Genomic DNA, 12,496 nt, shown 5'->3' with positions numbered 1-12,496 from the left:
TTACATTTATGAACAGCTCCTAGAATGTGTAATTCCACTCCAACCCATCAAAGCTCCCAAATCATTGCTGCTTCTGTTCACATACCATAGTTAAATCCTTGCACTGTCAGTTGACTGTTAGCTCACCTACTCTCTAAGCTTGCCATGTCAGAATGCTAGGACTGGACAGAGCATCAGTGATTTGTTTCAAGAATCATTTCAAAGAAATTCAGTGTAATGCTTAAAATTAAATACTCAAATTGAATACAAAGTTGAATGCTGGCATACCTTGCCACTATTGAGTGAATATTTTAAAGTGACCGGCAGTTTTACTGCTTATGTCCAAAAACACTGAAACATAAATGATACACTAGATTTCAGACAGTGTAAAGTTTATTGATAACCACAATCACTTATCAACCAATTGTTGTTTGCTCTTTTTTTCCCAATTGAGAATTATGTTGGCTTACCTATGCTCGATATTTATCCTCAGACATTATTCCTTTGTCCTGAAAAAGTAGTTCACCTGGTTTTAATTTTGGACATTTTATTATGGGTTGAGTTTCCAAATAAAAGATGAGAAGTACTTAATCTGCTGACAACATGGAAAGCAACCATATAACTTCACAAAGGGGACGAGGAAGAAAATAACATACCTTTGAACACTGTTTGTGATTCTGGCACCAAGCAAGTGATCCATTGTTCTGAAACACAAATAAAAATATGTGAGTATAAATGTCTTTTTAAAAATAGATATCATCATCATAACAGTTTCAAAGAGAATTAACCTTCCACTTCTTTTTTAGAACATGACGCGTCACAGCATTAGTAACAATTCTGAACCCAACACCCTTGTGCTGAGTAAAATGCTCAGACAAGTATAAGTGGACCTGAGAAAAGCTAGAAAAACATTTCATCAAGCAAAGCTGGTGGAAAATTTACTAAAGTCTCCTCTTAGTCCACTTTTGCTAACACTTCGTATCTAGATTTACCAGCCAGAAAACAAAGGTAACACTTCTATTTAAGAAACTGATACGGATGTGTAGTGATTCATGAACTGAAAGCTCATTAGCTGCATTTCAATATTGCACAATACTTAAAATAAATTAACAAAGAAACATAATGAACAGCCTTGAAGAAAATAGAAGATTGGATTAAATGTTAACTGCATTTACCAGAAGTCAACCATGACAGCTTCGTTTAACATTTTTCACAAGATAACACATTTCCCTGATCAGGAACTCTCATCTATCTTAAATTGCAGCAAAACAATGAATTCAGTATCATATGCAACATAATTTTTTAAGCTAAGGAAAATGAGAATATAATGAAAATAGAAAGACAAACACAAAACAGGCATGGGTACATTCATCAACTTGCCATTCTACCACAGCAGCTCATAAAAGGTCAATTTTGGAAACAGTATTTCCCAGTAAAAACCACAGTTCAGGAAACAGAAGTGTTTGTGGGGTTAACACAAGACAAAATATTCATCCACTTCCTGTACTGAGGAAGATAGAAAAAACATAAGGAAGACCTGGGTAATCCTATGGACTGAACACTAGAAATAAGGTATAAGAATGCAAGTCCATGGACTTGAGAACTTATTCATTTATATTTCTTTCATTATTTGTGAACTCATCAACTGTAAGGAGAACAAATAAGAATTATGGTAAATTTGTTGATCACAATCTGACTACAGTCCAACAACAATGGTGAATTCCATAAGACAATAATAGGACATCCTTTCCAATGAATAAGGCACAGTATTGCCATATGGAAGAATTAATGTGACTGTACTGTATCTTCACCTTTTGAGCTGACTATAGGTATGATATAGATATAGTTATGGACAAGAGTCACAAATTCAGGTAGGCCAGAGTGCAGGGGGATTAGCAAAACTACAGGGTTTTGTTTCCTTATTTAAATAAGAGGATATGAAAATTATGGTAAACTATAGATACCTAACTTTTAGCTGTGTGTTTTTAAACCTAAGACAAAATTACTATTTGGATGTATAATCCAGGGGCAGAAGTATATGTATTAGCATGCACTGTATTCAAACGAACTAGATCAATCTGTCCGCGAGAGCAGTTCTCTTCTCAACAGGGCATATGGGCTTGAATACACCAGCATGTTGCCACAGTGATGAAGCCAATGGTTTGAAGGTGGCTCCCTCTTAACTAGTGTTTGGGGAGATCGTATTTGCGCACATCTTCACACATGTATGTAGTCATGCCTTCACACAAACTCCCAGAGTTGCTCAAATAATTCCAAAACCTCTTCTGCTGTCCCAGGAATGATACATATACAACAAAGAAAAGAAATCTGCTTCTAAACTAAACACAGGTAACTCTAATTATACAAACAGGATATAGCATTGCTGTTTGCACTTTCAGGCAAGCACACAAAACATAAAAATAAATAAAAATAATAAATACATTTAAAAAAACAAAGATCTACTCCGAAAATAGGAAAAACTTCCAATTAGATCAATCATCTAACTGAGGACATCTCTTTCTTGCACTTGAAGGTAGGAGCACTGCTCACTAAAGATGATTCTCTAAAAATAACAACAGTGAGTCACTCCCAAAGGCAATTCAAAATCACCTTCCAAGCTTTGGTTAGCAGGAAAAACAAAAAAAAAAGGAGGAAAAGGTAATTAGGCTACAAACTGGTGTTTCAGCCATGTAGGATAAATCAGTGTCTTCTATATTTTTAATGCTAAGGTTATTCTGTATCAGATGAAAAGTCATTAATACAGATTTGGATCAGACACACTGGGAAGTTCAGGAATCCAAACAAAGCATTTAACTTGCATGTTATTCTTATACCTCTATATATGTCATTTTATTTCATATGAGCTCTAAGGCTAAAAATTTCTATTCCTGTATTACTTAAGGGGCTCTGGGAATAATAAATGTAAAGACATATCTACTCCTTTCCACTTCTAAGCTCATTTAAGAGAAATTTCAAAATCCTAGTTCATACAATTTAATTTCAATGTTTTATGAACATTTGTTTAGTTTTATCATCCCAGCAGTTCACTATGCAATCATTTGATTTTAGAATACCACTTTTTTTCTGACATTACCATAGCATTTAGATAAAATTGAGATTTGTTAACAGAAGAATAGCTAGCTATGAACAACATGTCAACCCCTTCAAAAAGAGAGAGACATATATAGAAGAAATAAAACTTTAGAACAGCCGTAAATAACACACACTAGTGGGAATACTTTAGTATTATCCTCAATGCTGTATGAGGATTTATTATCTCCACTTACAGATCTAGCCAACAGTAATGTTAAAACAGTATTTTATGTGCTGCTTCCAATTTATCCTCCCTTTCTTCTTCATATAAAATGTGACAGAGGTAGCTGATTGCAATAACAGATTAGTAGTAGCTCACCACTTTATTTCAGTTAGGCTACTGCTTTCCACTGAACTAGAGAAAGCACTCCTGCTTTTGAATTATATCTGTTACTTGAGACAATAAATGCAGTAAATGTCCAGATGTGTGGCTCTCCTTCATAATGTCTAGAAATGTTTTCATTTCTCCACTAAAAACTATTATTACTTGAGTTACAAAGTAAGCTTAGCAAAACATAAAAGTACTGTTTAACAACCTTAATTTCATACAAACTAACATATGAATGATTTTTCACTGTACAAGGTGAACACAAGTTCTACAGGCTTGCTTTGAACCACAGGGTATGAGAGGAAAGAGGAACACTCTTCCTTCTCCATCTTAGCAAACAGATAACCCAAGTTACACAAATGTTCATTTATGTGTTTTATTTTTCCTGTTTTTAATCCAACGTACCTGGCAGAAACTATAATCTCAAAGTATCAGAAGTCTTATGTTCTATCTAGAGCATTCTGCATCCCAAAAATTCTCAGTTCCCTCACATCTGTTTTTCTTCAAGCCAGTCCTGACATAACTGAGGCCAATGAGAGTTTTGACTTGGTCTCAATATCATGGTGTAGAACTGTCCTTGGGGAAGAGTTAAATATCACTTTTTCTGTCTATTAGCCTTCCATCAATATACCTTCAAAGGAACCATAAGGTAACTTAATTTGTATGGCAAAGAGAAGAAGCTGTGCTTAACTGGGCAAACTCCACACAGTCTATCTTCCCAGCAGAGGTGCATCACATGAAAGATGCCAGGAAGAGAAGACTAAAACAGTTCCCAATATCACATAGTAGACAGAAACAACAGGAACTCAGGCCACCACCTGAGGATCATGTACCTTCAGTCTGCCTGAAAGAAAAATGTAGACAAATAGAATAAGACCTTGAAAGACCAGGACTGTTTGGACAAGTGAAAGTCATTGAATCATAGAGTCATCAAATGGCTTAGGTTGGAAGAGACCTTAAAGATCATCTAGTTCCAACCTCCCTGCCACAGACAGAGGTGCCCACCCACTAGATCAGGCTGCCCAGGGTCCCATCCACCCTAGCCTTAAACCACTCTCCTGGTAAAGAATTTCTTCCTAACATCTAACATAAACCAACCCTCTTTTAGATTAAAGCTATTCCCCCACAACCTATCACTATCAGATCATGTAAAAAGATGGTCTCCTTCCTGTTTATAACCTCCCCTCAAGTACCTGGAAAGCAAGGAGGTCTCCCTGAGACTTCTCCAAGCTAAATAAGCCCATCTCCCTCAGACTATCTCCATAAGAGAGGTGCTTCAGCCCTCTGATTACCTTTGTGATCTTTGGACTCACTCCAATGGCTCCACACCTTTCTTGTGCTGGGAACCCCAGATCTGAATGCGCTACTCCAGATGGGGCCTCATGACGGCAGAGTAGAGGGGGACGATCACCTCACTCATCCTGTTGGCCTCCTCTCCTTTGAAGCAGCCCAGGATACAGTGGGCCTTCCGGGCTGCAAGTGCACACTGCTGGCTCATGTCCAGCATTTCATCCACCAGAACCCCCAAGTACTTCTCTGCAGGGCTACTCTCAATAAGTTTTTCTCCTAGTCTGTACGTATATCTGGGATTGATCCAATCCAAGTGCAACACCTTGTACTTGGTCTTGCTGAACTTTGTTCCATTCACGTGGGCCCACTTTTCTAGCTTGCCACCCTCGGAAGTCATCTCTTCCTTTTACTGCATTAGATGCACAATTCAGCTTACTATCATCAGTAAACTTGCTGAGGGTGCACTCAATCCCACTGCCTAGGTTGTTGACAAAGATGTTGAAGAGAATCACTCCAAAGATTGACATCTGGGGCACCACTCATCACTGGCCTCCACCTGGACACAGATCCATTGACCACAACCCTCTGGCTACAATCATTCATCTGTAATGTTGAAGTATCCCTTATACTGTGCCCAATACACATTTCCTGCTTCCATGTTCACTAAGACAGAAGTTAATATAAGGACCTATCACTGGAAGTACTGTGTGTTCTAAGGTTCAACTCTAATGTGTGAAAAAAAAAGTGCAGAACAGAATTAACATTCAAATTAGGCTTCTAATATCCCATCTAGCATGCATCTAGGAATGAATTTCAGAAAAGCCTGAACACTTAATAAGAAGAGATACCAAACCCAGCAGATAGCAAATCCCAAAGAAAAACATTCTTTCTCAAAGCATTTTTCATGAGCATAAACGTGAACTTGAAGTAGATGTACATAAAGGCGAATCAGAGTCCCACACATCTCTCCTGGGTTCTGGTATTTTAATTATCCTTTTGCATACAAACAACCGGCTCACATTTTTCTTTGGAAACTTGGCTGAAAAATGAAAAGAGCATACCTTTTTATGCAACAGCTAGAAAACTTGCCACAGAAGTGTCTCACCAACCAGAATAAATTTAAGCACTTATGCCCTTTGAAACTACATTTCAGTAACATGTTTGATGACTGAAAGCAAGACTGAAGCCTGACCAGAGAAACTAAACCACTCCGTAGAAATAAGTGAATGAGCAAAGTCATAAAGCCCAATTACGAGGTCTACCTCTGGAAAGCAAGATTGCTACTTAAAGGGCAATTTATGCAAATATGTTTTAGTTTCTTCGCTTCTAAGAATCTCCCCCCTGTAAGGCAAGTTTGAAGATCATCCACTGGAGAAGCCATGGAGAAAAAAAATATTAGTATTAGATGATACCAACCATAAAACACAACAGAATTCCATCAAGGGAAGATATGTTCTATGATCCTTCATATAAACAATTGAAATGCGTACATTTTGTTCCTTTTATAAAATTTCTCATTTTGTTGTAAATTATGCCTTAAGGAAAAATTAAATCCTTAGCAAGGCATTTATCTTGCTTTATAATGGTTCTAATAAGAAATTAAATTGTATAAAGCAAAAATAAAAAAATCATAAAGTGAACATTACCGAGCAGGACCATTTCTCACTCTTAGATATCTAACAGTGCTGGCATTTGCATATATAGCAACCATTTTCACTGTAATCAGTTGACTGGGATACTTCATTCCATACTGGTAGAAAATGATTAGACTTTTGTCAGTTACACTTTCATCACCTATAATCTATATTAAGCCATGTGGCAACTCCAGCCACTACTAGAAAGCTCTAGGAAATAAAAAATATTGTCATATACTGCAGAAAAAAAATAAACAAACCTCAACACCTGTAGAACATTCACAAAAATTATTTGAGGATCCTACATCAGGCCTTCACATTTCGATTGCAATCTTTTTACTCAATGGGCATAAAGTAGTAGGCTGAGCTACAGGCGTGTGTGGCTCTAGCCCTGCCTCGTGGATGCATTTGACATCTGTTTAGTAGGTAGTGCCTCCTGGATGCACACTAGAGCTCATCTCCCAGCTGGACTTGGGTCCCTGTGCTTAGGCTTCATCTTCAACCCAGTCTCCGTCCCAGTCTCTTTTCCTCAGACTGCAGCCCTGGCCTGGCTGTGGCTCAGTGCTGTGTCTTGTCACCCACACCTGACACTGCCCATCCTGGGCAGGCAGTCATGGGCTGCCCCCTTGGAGACAGCACTGCCTTCACTAGGGAAACCTTTGGTTCCCTGGCCCCACAAGGCAGTTGCCCTTGCTGCAGCTAGCAGCAGGAGATTGTAGGCTGGAGTCCATAGCAACCTTCATTTTTCCCTGATGTATAAGAAATATTCCCTTGATCTCATTAACAAAATCAAAAGTTAAAATTTCAACAATAAAACCAAATAAAGATCATCCAAATGACACAAAACAACAAAACACATAAGACCTACCAAAGCAAAGAAAAAAAAAATCACTTAAAGGGACATTAACATAAAAGAAGAGAACAAACTCATTGTTTAATGTATTACCACTGGGCACGTGAATAACTTTACAGTGAGTGTTTTTTATTTTAAAACTTGTGTAGATATAATAAATGAACCTTAACTATGTACATTCCTCTGCCACCCTACGAGCACATACAACAGACGTAACCCTTTTTCTTTCTTTCCTTCTTTCTTTCTTTCTTTTTTTTTTTAATAAACCAGTGAACAGAAGATTGTATTTTGGAACAAATATGTGGAAATTTTCTGTTACTGTACCTAGTCACCATGATCCCTCACAGTAAACAAAACATACATCCTACTTAACAGAAACCATTCCTATAGTTAAACTGTAGTAAAGTAAATGTTGGTTACTGGTTAACCCAAAGTAATTAACTTAAAGAGGTGTCTGAATGTGAGAAATAGTTATAAAACTGATCTGTCTAACACTTGACACTGATCACACAACTGCAGTTTGTAAATACAAACCAAAGTTAAATTATCATGGATAACAGCTTGAGTAACACTGCAGCCTAATTTTAAACATCTGCATTTACCACCAGAAAATGCATATCACCAATAATTTAATCAAAGTATCAGCAGCACTATTACTTTTAGAAAGTCTTGTGTCTTCTTTTGGATTTACACTGATGCCACAGTCATGTAACACAGTAGCTCTGATCACAGTGATATGGTGGGTTCCTCTTGTGGATGGATGGGTGGGGATGAACAGAACTGTATTGAACGTAACATCGCACTGACATTTCCCAAACAGTTCCTCAAAGTCATCTTCAATTATTATTCTGTGTATTACAGAATGTTCTCATAAAAGTTCATATTGAAATATATAAAGCCACAACTTTATATGTACCGAAAGGAAAACACAAAAAAAAAGAAAAAAAAAGTTAAGATCTCAGTAATTACAAAAACTATTTACTAAAATAAGCAACCACCACCTAAATTATGAGACACAACAGCACTCCTTGTATAGCTATCATCATTTGTAGGTCCCTAGAAGACAGCGATCAAAATCCAAAGATCATTACCAATGAAAAAGCAGGAGATCAAGTAGTTTTGAAAACTACTGATTTTGATGTTTTGATTAAATTTGTAACTCCAGTACGCAATACCGTTTCTCTTTTTACAGTAGTGCCTACTTAAATGGATAGAAAAATGACTAAATAAACACAAGCTGTAAAAACAAATGAGCCACAAGAATCCTTGTGTCTCACTTGTGAGTTATGACTGCCTTCTTGTGGTTTCACAGACTTCACTGTTACCACTTCTAAGACTGATCTCAACTGAGGTTTTATTCTATATAGCAAAAGTTTTTATCAATTTATAAAGGAAACCAGGCTGAAATAAACCTCACTTCACTAAGCAATAGGAGAAATTAAAGACACTGACACTAACTTGAAGACATCAGAAGTAAATACAGAATCTCACAGTAAGACGTACACTTTGGGCCAAATCTTGCACATTTCTCTTGAGGTTAGGTAATCCAGTTGAGATGAACAATAGCTAATTAAAGCATGAATAGGCAACATAAAAGATGTCTCGTCGACTAATCGTTTCTATGCTCTCCTTCACAACCCCCACCCTTTCAACATATTTCTTAATGTGACCTTTCTGACATTTCATAAAGTAGATTTTGCTACACAAATGAAATGATAACAAAAGTGTATGCTGGTTCAAGTAGCCAGTGAGAAATAAACACTTAACAAGAGCAAAATAGATTCTAAAAAAACTTTTACAAAAGATGATGTAGACACATATGACCTATTTAAATTCATCTGAGAAATTGAGAAAAACAGAAAAGATGATTTGCCAAAAAAGCAGTAATATTCCAGGTTTCAGAAATGTGTATATGCTGCTTTTGTGCTAACTTATTTGACTTCATAACTAAAAATGTCAGACCTTATGAGTATTCTGTTTAACTACAAGATTATTAGGTAGCAGGGTGATTCCCAGCAGCATGTGATGTGGTATACTTACTACAGGCTTCATTCACCTGCATTGCCTACCAGCTGACCATTCCAGAGTCAGCTACAAATACCCAAGGGTATCTCCACACTAGGAGTTAGTGTGAACCGCAGCATATCTGTTGGGCAAAACAACTGGTGTTGACAGACCTAATGCCTTCACTAGTTGTATGTCATCGTACCTTATCCTTCAGATTAGTCTGGTCCCATGGACTCAATGCCCATTAACTGTTACAGTACATTAGGTTCCCAAAGATCACATCTTCCAGTAACGTTCATCCAGAAGAAACCTACTGCACAAACTCTCAAGTTGGTCCATGGTGTTGAAAAAGATAATCATGTAACTCGAGGGACTCACTCCAAACACATACTCTGATCTACATTAAAAAAACACACGTAAAAAAAACAGCTAAAATGTTTAATATAAACAGTTTAACTACATAAGAACATGGGATACTCCATGCAGGTTGCATTGTCATGAAGTCATTTCTGATTGCAAAACTACTAAACGCATTGTACTACATACTGACCATGGGATATTTTTCTGCATTTTCTCATATTCTGGTGTGTATGAAAGGAACATCATTAATGGTTACATCTTTTACAAAAAATACACGAACACAGCTGTCCTTACCAAAATTGACAGTTCTTTGGTACTCACTTTACTATGACTCAAATATCAGTCAATACCAAATTTTATACACACACTGCTGTACTTAACATACCAATTATTTCTGATAAAATCATATGAAATTCATGTGATAAATTTCAGGATTTACTTTATTTGCCTTCTTTTATTATCAGTTTCCAACATTCTAAATATTTCAAATATGAAGTGGCAGTTATATCAACTAGAAGCTATAAATATATCTATTTCTATTTAGAAGAAAAATAAGTAAATTTCATACACTATCTTTCTCAACAGAAATAATGTGCAACAAATATCCCCTATTCTTTTCTAATTATCTTGCTATACTACTATGAAATTTCTCGTTTTTGAATTGTGAAATGTAATAGGCTCAATAAACATAATTGCCAAAATATATACTTTGTTTCAGTGTCCCAAGTTGTTTCCAAATTATTAAAGTGTGTAGAGAAGCATAATCTTAGCACTAAGAAAACAATGCAAGTAATGATTGTAAAGATTAAATGTGGTCTAAAATTTTGACTACAATTATCCACATATATTTATGAATTAATTTTCTGTACAAAGCCCTATTTCAAAAGACTGTTACTGAAGTGCATAGCAACGCTCTCAAAAGAAACAAATGTCAAAACCAGCACAGTTCTTGTATCTCTAACAGTTGTATAAAACAGTCCTGGTTGTTTTTTTCCCTGTTTTCTATAAAAGATCAGACTCGGTAAGTGAGATGCACTTCACCAGACCCAGGATTTCCTAGAGACATTTGGACAAGTTTTCTGCACTCATCCAGGAATTAAAGAACGGCCCAAATGAAAATCTCTCTTGGACCTGCACACAGTATAACCTATCTTCAATGTGAGTGAAAAGCAAGATAATATTGTTAACATATGCTCAGAAAGCACTAATTCAAAGAAACGTATGTCAGCCACACAAAAAATAGCTTTCGCCACAACAGTTAAAGCAGCATTTCAGGAAGAACTCGTATTTCCTAGACATGTTTTAATTGCTGCAGTTTTTCAGTATGTCTGCCTTGATTGAAGGCATTACAGGAAGACAGGCAAAATGTAATGAGTACAGTTTAATTAGCCCACAACTTTATTATCTCATATATATAGCATAACCCAGAAACTAATCACACTCGTCTCTCCACGGCTTCTATTGGTTTGGCCCTCAGCCAGTCCCTTCCCAATTCAGTTCTCAGTTGAGCAGGAAGCAACCCACACTTCTGCATTATTAAGCCAATAACAAAGTGGATGCCAGTCACAGCCACGTATCACATCAGATGATGAATGTCCTTCTCCTTATTTTATCATCTAACAAAAGGGAAGCTATGACCCCTTTCTCTCATCTTTAGTTGAGTGCCGCTGTCTCTCATCAGCTCCCAGACCTGTAAATCTTGTTCATATTTGTGCGCAGACCACATTTTTACTCACACTCTATTTTAAGCAACTGCAAAGGCTCCCAGAACAACAAAGGTTGCAATGGCATTGTGTTGACAATGGATGAAAAACAGGCATCATGTGAAGTTGCACACAGTAGGGTGGGACACATGAGTCCTTCCCTTTCCACTTGATCCTAGCTGGGACTCTTCTACCCTGCACAGACATAATATGTTCCTGACAGAAGAGCCGCACTTAATTCACATTGCAATGGATACAATTCATTTCTTCCACTTAGGAGCTTTTTTCAGCTTGTTAAGAACTGTATGCCATATGATACAAACAAAATTGCTACAGTCCAGTCTTCTACACCACCCTGCAAACAATCTTAGACTGTGGGAAGGACAGATGAAAGGGAGAGGAAATCAACATTAAACGTTATTATTTGAGAAAGATACAAGATACTAAAACTATTCATATTGCCTGAGCTACAGGGATGTTAACTGGATCTCTCTACAGTGACAATTTTCAGTGGAAGTTCTAAGTTGCCTCGCCGTATTGTGATAAACCTTTCCATAAACAAAAAAGTCTTTCATGTGCCTGTTTTCAAAAATACAGTCTGATAACTAGCTAATGAAGACATACCATGAAAAGAAAATAAATCTCTCTTCAAGACAGGACTGAAGTATTTGTCATTGACACACGTCTGGTTGCCAGAGATATAGCTGCTACGCATAGCAATCGTTTCCTGACAAGTATATCATGTTTCAGACATTTCTGGCATTAGGTGAAAGAGTTTAAAATTTAGACAGCTTAATTTGTGTTGAACTTACTGAAAAGCTTGTAACATGAGAGGTGTCAAAACTCAGCCTAAGTTCCAACCCAAGCCACAGTATTTTAAAGAGTGCACTCAATGTAAACAACTAGACATAGAATTTTTGAAAAAATTCCACTGGTAGGATCAGAGTACTTCTGAAGTTTAAGATCTTGTTTTGTGTCTTCAGTCTAAATAAACAACTATAAAGGAAAAAAAATAATAATGTCCATGTATTATGAGCTGAACCATCTACAGTTGAGATTAATACCAGTTTTCAACATCTTGAAATATCAGTAGAACTTTTCTATTAAAATTTTGTTTCTCCTACTTAATCTTAAATAATCTGTTCTCACAAAACTGGCATATTTCAGTTGTTCCATCCGTGGAAACCAGATATTGGTGGTATGCTTCAGGAATTCTACCCCTACTGCATTGTTCCACCTTACCAGTCTT

General features: G+C 36.7%; 1 protein-coding gene across 2 annotated transcripts in view; it reads right to left on the bottom strand.

The window, feature by feature from the left end:
- The window catches only part of ANOS1 (anosmin 1), a 138,698-nt gene that overhangs the window by 111,670 nt on the left and 14,532 nt on the right, over window positions 1–12,496 (bottom strand). For both annotated transcript variants that reach the window (XM_021410864.1, XM_021410874.1), the window contains exon 2: window positions 636–683. In XM_021410864.1, coding sequence (XP_021266539.1) covers window positions 636–683 — 48 coding nt within the window. The remainder of the gene's footprint in view (window positions 1–635; window positions 684–12,496) is intronic.

This window comes from Numida meleagris, chromosome 1, assembly GCF_002078875.1.
Source record: "Numida meleagris isolate 19003 breed g44 Domestic line chromosome 1, NumMel1.0, whole genome shotgun sequence".
NCBI classification, from domain to species: domain Eukaryota; kingdom Metazoa; phylum Chordata; class Aves; order Galliformes; family Numididae; genus Numida; species Numida meleagris.
This window is presented reverse-complemented; position numbering and strand designations above follow the sequence as displayed.